The sequence below is a fragment of the Opisthorchis viverrini genome (genome assembly GCF_000715545.1).
Source record: "Opisthorchis viverrini unplaced genomic scaffold opera_v5_6, whole genome shotgun sequence".
In the NCBI taxonomy this organism is placed as follows: domain Eukaryota; kingdom Metazoa; phylum Platyhelminthes; class Trematoda; order Opisthorchiida; family Opisthorchiidae; genus Opisthorchis; species Opisthorchis viverrini.
In genome coordinates, this window is record NW_008751662.1 from 1,261,808 (window position 1) to 1,273,891 (window position 12,084).

The 12,084-nt window shown below is 45.2% G+C and overlaps 1 protein-coding gene across 1 annotated transcript in view; it reads right to left on the bottom strand.

Annotated features, from left to right (window-relative positions):
* Positions 1 to 605: 605 nt before the first annotated feature.
* T265_00607 (hypothetical protein) overlaps positions 606 to 12,084 on the bottom strand; it is a gene marked incomplete at both ends in the record, with an annotated part of 19,207 nt that continues 7,728 nt past the window's right edge. Inside the window, 7 exons of the mRNA XM_009164435.1 lie at positions 606 to 801; positions 3,748 to 3,846; positions 6,456 to 6,633; positions 6,720 to 6,899; positions 9,073 to 9,187; positions 10,433 to 10,552; positions 11,043 to 11,146. Of these exons, the coding sequence (XP_009162699.1) occupies positions 761 to 801; positions 3,748 to 3,846; positions 6,456 to 6,633; positions 6,720 to 6,899; positions 9,073 to 9,187; positions 10,433 to 10,552; positions 11,043 to 11,146 (837 nt within the window). The remainder of the gene's footprint in view (positions 802 to 3,747; positions 3,847 to 6,455; positions 6,634 to 6,719; positions 6,900 to 9,072; positions 9,188 to 10,432; positions 10,553 to 11,042; positions 11,147 to 12,084) is intronic.

The window sequence follows — 12,084 nt, forward strand, 5'->3', positions numbered from 1 at the left end:
CTGGATGGGGACCCCGAAACGGTCCACATCAATGGTTAGAGACATTGTCAGACATGGCCCAGTCGTGGCCTCAATGGCGCTCGTGCATCCAAGCTATTACCTTCAACGCATAGCTCCTTTCCCAATCCCCTCATTTGACAACCCACCTACAGTGCCGGATTTATGCACCAATTTATCACCTCCCGCCTGCAATGCGCAGCTACCTACCACCCCCAAATCATCGGAGAACGAAACTGCGGCAGATGCAACCACTGTACGACGAGTACTCGGTTATTACAGCTGACAATGATGATGATGATGTTGATGATGCCCTATGTGTAGAATTACATTCTTTCCGGAAGCAGTCTGCTGGTTTGCATCTTTGTTTGTGTGAATGGAACGAAACACAGACAGACTGACTCTGGAATGGTTCCCTCAGTGGATAAGTTTACTTGCATGAAAAACTAAGTGGCGGCGTTTGAGGTATTCTGATTAGCTTTGATGAATCTTATGCTGGCAGACAGGGTGATGAATCTCTGGCAGACAGGGCGTTCGGTGATGTCCCTCCGGTTGTTCGGAACCGCAAAATAGACCGGAAAAGGGACTGGTTTTACCACACTCCTCCCAGTTCGATGAGGCTTTTGGTTCTCACTCCAAATCAGACATTAACGAACGAAGAAGCATGTTTCGGTGCAAATAAAGACAATAACATAAGTAACAGGGAAACGCTACGGTACAATTGTGACTAGATGCCAGTCATTAGCCCCAATAACTGTGATGATTATGCGTCACTCAGCGCGAGAATACCCGGTAGTTGCTTGCCTGAAAAAGAAAGGAAGGGAATATGCGCCACATGGTGCGGTAAAATAGCAGATGGTCGAACACGAACAAAAGAGGGTCGCGAAAACCAATGAGAGTTGAAAAATGAGGTTACAACGAGCGGCAATAGAAAGCGATCATAGCGGCTTAACCCTTTTATTGACAGGATCTATTGACTGCGACGTGTTGCACCATCAGGAAGTGTTCCCAACCGCAAACGAAGTCTATTGTCAGGTCTTCAACTTGCTAAACAACATCTGTCACTTTTGCTAAATGGTGTAGTCAACGCCCACATAGCTCGCGATCACGTCATCGGTTGACCATGCCTCCCACGTTGTGGAAGGAATTATACAAGGGAAAATGCGGCCTATTCTATGACACCTATTAGTACTGGATACATGAGTCCTCTGGACTGAAACAGAGGGATAGCCAATCATTGGAATGGAGTTTGATCGAGCTAATTACAAGGAAGTTGGCCTGAAGGTCAATATCTCTCCAGGTCTGGGAAGGTCCACGCCCATAATGCTCACTGATTAAACCGGGTATTTCTACTTTCTGTTATCATCTGGAGGGCTATCCACCGCATTTATCGTGTTCGGGTTACTCGAGTTCCGAAGGCTCCAAATCCGACTTCACTGGACAAACTGAGACCGATTTATGTGTCATCCAATCTTGTTCGACGCTTTCATAGTGTCCATTGATTGACAGTCTTCACCCCAGTTTGGATTTCAAAATCAAGACAGTGGTTTGCATCGTCACCCCGCAGAGGCTGCTTCTAATCTCATATTGACGTTTGTAGACATCTTGAAGGCTTTTGATTCCGCTTCGGAGGATAATTGCCGTATCTGCCGAGGTGTTCAGAGCATCGTAACTCCCAGATCCATAATCTGCACAGTCCTTAGATGATACCATGACAGTTTCGCCATCAGAGGTTCACTGCCGCAGAGGGGTAAGGCGATAGTGTTCATCGTGGGATTGGATGAACTTCCTGCAACGGGGGTACCTAGTGGCTACCTGAAGACGACTGGGTGGTGTGTGCAAAAAATCAGCCTTGCCTTAAGAGGATGAGGTGGAACGGACCAGTATGACTATCAACGCTCCCAAGATAAAAGTGGCGATTTTTGGCGACAGGAAACATCAGACTACCGCAATTTTAGTCAAACCCTTTTGCTTTACCGAGAAACTTATCAATCTCCTGAGCCCAACAAAAACCGTGATTTATTTGAGCGTCCCTTTTACCTTGGAAGGGAAAAAGAGTTTGTAACCACTGACAGCAGCTGCTCCGTTGAATGGAGATTACAAGGAACTACCTAAGATCGAGGCTCACACCATTCGCTATTGATCGACCATGCCCACCGTAATACCCTCATAAGATTGGACAATTGTATCGGGTTGCCTATTCGTGGTTGACTAGGACTAAAGAACACCCCCAATCGGTTACACCCACGTCGGGAAACAACATAAGAGACTCGGTATCCGAAGCCTGAGTTCAACCATTCCGAAACGACGGAAAGCGCATATGGAAAACTTGCTGTCTACGTGGTTGGTGATCGCGCATTTGATAAGCTTGTTCGGGATCTCAATCTTTCGATCAGTTCCCAAGGTACGCAATGAACACCAAGAAATGGTTGGTTGCTTCTTAGGGCGAGAGTTGGTCGCTTCGCTTGTTTCAGAACAATGTCTTGATTCCAGAACGCGTGTCTCCGCATTATCCTTGGTATGCCACTCCGGTACAACCTACTGGAGACTGGAATTAGAGAAGCCCGAAGATGGTGACAAGACGGTCCTATCGTAAAAACTGTGGCCAAGCGGTGACTGTGTTTCAAATTCTGCGGCCTGACTGGATTACACACGGTGCTCGATATACACGTCATAATCGGATAGGATACACCGTCTTCAAAAGCACTTATTTTGACGTTTTTCAAGCCCGACCTAATCACCGTTCACGAGCACCGGGCAATGGTGATAGATGCAACCATAGCCTCAGATAGATTCGAAATGCTTGTGCAGAACGAGAAGCAAAAGTACGGTGTTGACGAGTGCTTGACAAGGTGCAATCGATTGTGAAGCATCGGTGTTGAACACTGATGTCATGCTGTCGATGATGATGATGATGATGACGATTGAGATGTTGACTCTCTGGTTCAAAAACTGGTGATATATACACTTTATACAAAAATGGATCATCCCGGAACGTATGCTTTCCTCACCCCGCAAAGGCTGTTTTTGGACTGAGATTTCCTACAGTAATTTGTGTTTGCTCACCATTTAAGACTCCTTGTGTAATTACGACACCTATGTGCGCGGTGCAATGTCTGCTTTCCTCACCCCGCGAAGGCTGTTTTTGGACTGAGGTTTCCTACAGTAATTTGTTTGCTCACCATTTAGGACTCCTTATGTAATTACGACACCTATGTGCGCGGTGCACGGTGTTGAGTGTTTCTTTACGTCAATAGCTTCCACACTTGACCCCGTACGATGAATACCTTGTGTCTGATTGCGAATCTTGACTGTGCTAGCGCTTGCTGTGCCTTTTGGAGCATTCAGAATTATTAGTCCTTTCTTCATTTGCTAGTCTTTACAGGTGTGTTTCCATGCCAAACATTCTTACCCACCTTAGAGATCATATCGCCTGACTCAAAAAGTATTGATGACACACCTTCGTCTGGGGGATTTCTCGCTTTTTATGTGCTCTACTTCACTATTTTATACCTGTTGCTCGCACTTTATGTTTGTGGTTGTGCTCTTCAAAAATAAACGACAATAGTAAAGCCCTTTTTAAGAGTTGGATGTAAAGCCGACGGTCATTTCCCATCAGGAGTGCTCAAACAGCCATGAATCTGATAACTAAGTTAATGGGTCACATAGAGCTTATTGAGGTAGGTGAAGGTCAGTTTGCACCGCGTAAGACATGGGAAGTGGAAATCGTTTTCTGAGTAAGCGACTCACCTTCAAGCAGCTCCAAGCTAGCCCCTCCTCCAGTGCTCACGTGACTGACCTTGTCTTCTGTTTTCCACTTTGCACAGCAAGTGGCTGTGTCACCACCACCTGAGCAAAAAAAGAGCCGGTACGAATCTTACATTGTTCGCAAAAAGGTGGCTTTCATGGATCCAAAAGCGCAGAAGCGCTTTTGGAGCAGTTCAGTTAGATATCCTGTTTTTTTGGGAGGAAATCCCGTAAGTTTGTTCCACAAAAGACTAGAAAGTTGTGTGTGAGCGCACAGTATAAAATGATAGTCGTTTAGTTGCAACATCCATTCGGGGCACAGCTGCTATGCCAATGAAGCAATCACCAGGGCTAAGATAGTGTCTGAATAGGGGATTCCATACCATAATCTGGTGGCGAATTTCGCAACGAGTGGAAGAAATGAACCCTATGGAAATCCAGTCCGTGTTCGAGGAAGAAGACAAATTGGGGAAACACTGTAATCGTCCGGTTAACGCTAGTCTGGTTAGGCCCAACGATTCAGTAGTGATGAAATGAACTATCCCAGCATGTAAGTCTTACGTAAATTACGGCATCCATCAAGGTGCGGTGGTCTGTGTATCGCTGCTGCCCAGTGAGCGACACTGGGGGTGTCAACAAGACATCAGCAGTCCTCCGTGCCAGGCGGATACCGTTCGAAATTGGGGGCTGGAAGATGTACGCTTAGTCCCTGAAAACTTATGTCATTATGATATGCGTTGCCTTAGGTTGGTGGTTTAAATCACAATCCTGTTTATGTTCGAGCATTCTGATAGTAGACCCACTAGTGTACAAAGGTAAGCACGGGTAACGGCGTCTATGATGATTACTCATGCCCAGTCCTCAGATGATTCAGGGCCATGGGGTGAATTTCAGGTAATGCCCACAGAAATACAAAGCCGTGGCGACAGGAAGTCTAAGTAAGGATCAGGATACTGTTTCAATCGTGGGCACAAGACTGTTGAGTTGGATCTTGCACATAGGCAAAGTCGCTTGAGAAGCATCAGGCCTAGAAGTTTATCAGCAGTATTAATAAAGACCATAGACGGACCTTGAAAAGGGTTCAGACACTAAGAGGACCTGCAGCGCCGTGATTCTTTTGAAAGGAAACGAAAGAAACTTATCGCTGATCAGCTCCAAACAATATCAGTACTGAGTCAGAATCCAAAATAGAGCACTACCAACGAAAGATTAACGCCATACCATGACTAACCCAATGGCGTTTGGTTAACGTCTTTAGAGATTACACAGCTGATAATAAAACTATTATAATTGATTATATATCAATGCGAACTGCCAAGCAACCCAGTTCGAGCAATTCAAGCTAAAAACAGCCATTTCACACCTAGATATAGTACTGGATGGACAGTGGATGTCAGAAATGTTACAGCATGAAGACCGTTCTAATTACATAAGCAAGGACCATTACAGTGAACTAGCATAGCAACGAACAACCGAATATGATGTTTCCACCTAAACAAAAAGCTTCCCTAGAATAGGTAGGGGTGTTAGGCTCAAGTAATCAAAATTGTAGCCTTTTATAGTGGTGAGAAAACCAAGAGAACATGGAGATTGGATACCGCTGAGCTACGGTACGTTACGTAAACTGGATGGCTATGATTTTGAGTTTGTCCCTTTCGCTGTCCGCAGATGCTGATGAAAGTAACAGCGCTTTGATAACGCATTAGAATTCCACTTGGTTTACTAGGGTTACTTCAAACACAGGACAACTTCCTGACCCTGTGTCCGTTGTGGGGATGTCGAGATGAGCAACACTAGTGTTTCGAATGAGGTCCCGTTATACGCGCTGAAAACAAAGATAAACCTTCCGTTTCGTTCTTAGTTGTGCTGCTCTTGAGGAGGTGCGCAAACTAAACCTAGGTAAGCAGACGTTGTTTCACTATTTTCAGTCATGGACAAAGGTTAACGGTTTTGCGAATAAAACGGCAGACGTTTTCTGGTGCGGTGCAAATGATGGGCCAAAAAAACGAAAAGCCAAAAACTAAAAACAAGATCTGCTTCACCCGAATACCATATTATCGAATGAAGTGAAGTGTGACAGACAAACAGACGGTAAAAACAAAATCGGGACTCTGAACGGCGAAACAATGTCTTGAGAAAATCTACACTCCAAATATTACATTGCTTGTTAGACCATATACATACTTAGATGGAATAACTTAAAAACTGGCCCATAACAAGCTTTTTTAACAAAGTTCCACCGGAGCAGACGATGCTTCTGTACGAGAATAAACAAACAACCTTATGCGATGCACCAGTCCCTGTTTCAGATCATTGTTAGCCGGCGGCGGCGGGAAAGGAGCCGGGACGATGGCGGACCGAAGAGGATAAGTTCACAATAGCATTGTGGACAGAAGAATTCGCGAGCGCCCAACGTCTTGAAAATGGCCATTCTGGATAGGCCTTAGGTAACAGCGTCACCGGGCCATGTGTTCCCAGTCACTTATTTCTTTCTCTCCGCGGCACCCCTCAGGAGAGATTGTAACTGCAAATTCGACCAGGTTTGTTGGCAGGTTACTGCCTGACTGCAATACAACCAGCTCAAGTCAGCAGATAAACGGGCAAAAAAGAATAAGCACAATTGGACACAATGGGGAGGCAATGGGGAGGATGAGTAATGTTGCTATCGACCTAGCAGAGAGATTCTAAAATGCATATTACGGTCAACTTACCAATAATTGTCGTACAACCTTTGGTTGTTGCAGCCACCACTGCATCCATTGCTGCTTTCGTACCACCAGCAAACTTCTCCATTTCGAATACACCCATCGGACCATTCCAAACAATGGTTTTGGCTCGACTAATTACCTTGCAGAACTCCTCCATGGTTTTCGGACCACAATCCAAGCCCTGAAATCATGTACAAGAAGTAGTCAAACTGGACCAAATTTCAGGGCATCAGAAGGACACTAGTATGAAGGTTCATTTGGACATACCATATGCGTGTCCGGTATGCCCGACTCGACCGTGGCGGTGCCAGTATTGGCATCCTCCGCAAACTTGTCTCCGGTTATGAAATCAACAGGTAGATGAATCTTAACGTTCTTGGATTTAGCCAACTGCATCACTTCGTCGACAATGGCAGCCCCGGGTTCATCGTAAAGGCTCTTTCCAATCTGGAGAATAGATAGAAGTAGTACTGCGAGTAATGCTGTAATACCATAAAAATTACATGTAGCTCAAAAGATTAATTTGTTCGTCGGGCATCAAAACTGTTCCGCAAGTTTCCTCAGAGATCAGTAGTGCACGCTGGACTACGGACTCTGACGCACGACGAAACTTCCCAGAGAATGTCGAAATGTTTCTCGGGATGAACGATAAAAAAGTTTCTGAAACTAACCGTAAACGGGTTATTGGAAACTGATCATCTATGAAAACCTTAAACGGCTTCCTCAAATGTGTCTACCAAGTGGACATGCGGCAGTGTTAAAATGACAAACCCGTGCAATGGTCGTCAGCACTAGTAATCTGGTGCAGAATAAAAGTGATTTTCGTGCGGACAGGCAAGGCCCAATTTAGAACCATAGAAAACAAATGATCAAGGAAGACGTAGACGTCAACTGTAACTGTTGAAAGTCCTGTTAGTAACGAGTAATCACATCTCGCTAACCTTATGCCACGCCGCAGTCATGCGATATGCTCCAATACATGCGACGTACCCTACGACAATCGAAAATGTTAAGCTATATCAAGACACGTTACACTACAAATGACCGTACTTATTTGGTTTAACAGTTGACTGAAGAATTTGAGTTAATGCCAAAATGCATTTCCATTGGGACGTGTGTTCTTGGGAGTGAAGAAGCCAAACTGTGGCTCATAAGAATCGTGGATCCGGGTAGATGTAATGGGAAAACTTTTGCCAACGAAGGAGCCCTCCTTGAGTTTATTAGTATGGTGAACTATCCAAAATACTGGAGTGGCAATCCATGAGACCCTTGTTCCGAAGGTTAATCCTCTGAAAAATCTAGGGTGGCTTTCTCAGTAGACCACATCAGGTAAAATCCCCCCCCCTCAAACGCGCACGCCACTAAGAAATCGGAAAACCTCCTTCTTCGTGATGTCTTCTCGTCAGGGGAGGGGGTATCTTGTATATTCTCAGGAAAAAATAAATAAATCGTTCAGCTGTAACACCCTTTCGGTGTCTAGCTGCCATGCCACAAGAAGGAAGTATGAGGCCTGGGATACTGCCAGGTTGCCCAAGCCTAGACAGGGGAATCCGAGAGGCAGAGGTCGGGTTCGAACCAAGAATCTTCCGGTCAGTAAAGTCGCGCTCTAACCACTGTAACCATCTCGCCCCAGGGAGTGGAGATATGATTACCCTCAGTTCTTTGTTCACGATGCGGTTTCTTATATCAAAGTAGTTTCTCATGCTTACTCAAGAGAGGAAATTTATTGCGCCATCACTTGAAAGCAGTTAAGTGTCATTCCTAACTCTTCGGATTCTTGTAGAGGATATCTGGCTCACCCCATAGAAGTGAGTTGGGATTCCGTTCAGTTGTTACCCAGAAACTTACCACCTCGAGCGGCTCATCCGCCGGGAAAAACCAAACGAAACTGGACAGGATTGCTTCGTTCATGCACCCGAAAGATCCAGAACAAAAAGGGTTGGCACAGTCAACATGATGCAATTAGTCCTTTAAGTGAGACTTGACCGGAGAGTAAGGGTTACATGAACAAATCAGTCTCACTTTGTTTAATTACGGCCGTACACGGGTTGCGGGTTTAGACCAACCACAGAAGTGGGGCAGTTTAACTGTAAATCGAAGGCAGATGTATAATGGGACACTGTTCCCCACCAATTCAATGAGAGGAATGCAGGCACTACCAAGAAAAATGATAGAAATCAATGCACCAATGGACAAAGAAGCTAGGGTACAGAAGAAACCTTGAATAGCCAAAAGGAATTTTTCAGCGAATCGGTACTCCCTGGTCTGCTCACCTACATGCTGCAATTTTGATTCAGTCATGTAAAAATACCGGTAAAGCATCACAGTGAAGGGTGCTTAATTCAGTTGGGGTTTTTGTGCTTTGGGTTGGCACAGTTTCATCCAAATACCCTCAAGGATGGATTATCAATGAGCCAGAGTTTTGCTAAGCTGGTAAATGCCAATGAAATGAGCAGTTCAAACAGGACTAGCATGAACCCGAAGATGTGCATCGGGGCGCATTTCTAACAACCCTAACAACAATAAATGCTAGGTTCAAAACCAATGTGTGGAAAGGCGTGTTACGCAGGTTGCTGGGGGGGGGGTGAAACAGGGTGAAACTTCGCATCCTTTAAAGTACCTTCATATTGTGGAGTTTTTTGAGGAAAGTGAAAGCCATGCCTCCGGTTATAATCAGTTCATCCACCTTGTCCAACATGTTCTTGATCAGTTGAATTTTGTCACTGACTTTAGCTCTGTAAAACGGAAAGTGATAAAAAAAGAGGTATTTTGCGGGTAGAAGCACGAGGAAGTTCATGACAAAGAATGGAGAGCATCGGTTTAGGCAGATGAGGCTGAACACAAGCAGCACTAATACACCCCGTTTTCGAACTACTTAGTAGGGCTTCACATCACGATGTTTTATAGATCATCACGCTCATCACCAACAACAATAGGTTCCGTTTGCTAAAACCACAAGAGTGCAGAGTTGGGAGTCCTGCTGACAAGAAACAATACTGAATTGGATGCCCCCAGTAGTAATCGGAAGCAAGTAATATATGCGGTTGCGTTCGTCGATTAGGCACTGTTCAGCTGCAGCACCCTTTCGGTACCTAGCTGCCATGCCACCCGAAGGTTGCACGAGGGCTGGTATACTGCCAGGTTGCCCAAGCCTATACAGGGGAAGTCGAGTTCGAACCACGGACCTTCCGGTCATAAAATTTGCGCTCTAACCACTTGGGCTATCCCGCCCCGATTAGGCAATAAATGGAGGTGAGTAGCTGCGCAGTGTAGGCATTGGCTAATATATATGAGCAACGCAATCAGCTTTGTGGTTCTATCAAGTAGGGGTTTCACCACATAGAGCGATCAAAGGAGGCTATTTATTTATTAAAATCCATGTTTCCGGATAGCTTGAGATGGCTCGCTGGTTAAGGAGCGAACTTACTGACCAGAAAAGCCGTGGTTCGAATCCAATCGCGGTATCTCGGCTGCTCCTGTCCAGGTCTAGGTGGCCTGGCAGTATCGCAGAACTGTGCTTCCTTCGGCTGGTATGGCAGATAGGCACTGAAAGGGTTCTACAGCTGAACTATTATTATTATTATTACTCTCTCTAAACGTTGAATTGAAACATCGTGTCCACCGAATGATCTTCAGGTTCCCTTTAGGACATAATGAAAAGTGGAGCAGACTTCGTAACCGTGGCAACGTTGGATTGAGAGTCCAACCAGGAAGCACAAACGCGAAGCCCAGAACTTTTTTCTCATTTTTCAGAAGCCGAGACTTCCTGAAAACGCGTGGGATAGCTAAGCAAAAGTAAAGCGGAGACGTACATCACCATCGTTATCAGTGTACAACAGTTGTGTTTCGCTTCTATACGCCCATTTATGTAGAGAATATCAAAAGTGGACGGAGAAGCTGAGACACTACTGCCACAAATATGAAGATATTGCAGACAGAACAAAGCTCAGGTGTAAAAAAACATTTGCAGCGAGACGTACCCACCAATGATCGCCAAGAAAGGACGCTGAGGCTGATCCAGAGCTTTGGCAAAGTAGGTCAATTCCTTGTCCATGAGAAATCCACATGCCCTTTGCGGAAGTTTGCAGCCAACCATGGAACTGAAGATAGAAACAGAGATACATGTTTCGTTTTGCCGTACACAGTCGGATCAGTAGGGTCCCTGGTTGCATGAGCTCTTGTTTGGACGATCAATCAGTCGAGGGGTTCTTTGATCGGTCACGTTAAGTAAAGGATTGGTTGTGAAAACCGGTCAAAATTTTAAGAGCACATCCACAAGCCCAAAACAGTGCAACGATCAAACCGAATCACAGTGCGAATAGGACTACAAAAGCGGCATAGTTGACGCCCTCTTCCTCCCACATTATCACAATCTACATGGAACAACTGGCGGGAAAAATTTAAAAATGTACCAGTTTAACTGAGAAGCACCAAGCTGTTCTCCAACAAAATTCAAAGAACAGCTTGTTTTTACAGCAAAAGTAAATTGCCGAACTTCGCAGGGCTGGGAAATGTCAAACTAAACAATCGGACTGAGCGTGGTTGAAATCTAAAACAGTTTTCATACGATAAATTCCAACAATAACTCACGCGTGAGCTCTGTGGGCTGTACCAAATGCATCGTTTACGTAAACGTCACCCAACTTGGTCAAGCTTTCACTGAAGGCCTTGACTTGCTCAGGAGTGGCTTTGATCTGAAACGGGTATAGAAGTACAATCACACCAAGGAATTCCTTGCAAGACCATTGCTTTAGCTGAATGGTTACTGAATCCTACTTTTTAATAATATCTGATTGGGCTGGGGAAACTTGGCAGTTTTCAATCGTGTTTCCTTTTGTTCATTATGCAAACGAAGTAATTTATAGCTGGATTCACTGACTCGACTTTTTCTTATCACACTCGTTGTTAGGTTACGCCGCCGCAAAAGTTACTAACCTGAAAAGCCAAAACTGCGTTGGTTGAACCTCTACAAGTGTCATAACGGCATCGGTCAATAGGTCACGGAGGGAGGCAAACCGTCGTACGGCTACAAAATAGTCTACTTTTGACGACAGTACACAAATTTATCCCGCAGTCGCAGCTGGAAAAACAGTTAGCGGACCTTAGAATCTACCAGCTGCCGCCACTTCGATGTTGTCACAGAGAAAACGCAGGTGTTTTGGTGCGCAATTTGCACCCACAAAGGGTAAGGTCATGCTCCCGGACATGCAATCACTGAACACGCCACTTACAAGCCAGGGGAGGCACTCCAAGTTGTGGAGCGTCTTAGGTATCTTCTCACTGTAGATTGACAGATGAGGTCGATGCACGAATCTGCAAGGCTCTGGTCACGTTAGTCAATTTGGGATACCTATGGCATCAAAGCAATATATTCCTGAATACAAAGAGATGTGTGTGTCGGGCTACAGTGCGGGGTGTTTTGCTGCATGTAGGTGTGTGTGGCCCGTTCGAGCAGCGGAACTGAGACACATTCTTCAATAGAAGTATTCGTTGCACAACCCGAGGCTCACTTTCTAAGTGATCATCATCAAAGACAGCAATAGAAGTGTTGCACAACCCTAGGCTCACTTTCTAAGTGATCATCATCAAAGACAGCAACATCAGTGTTGCCACTGATGCTTCACTGCCTGCC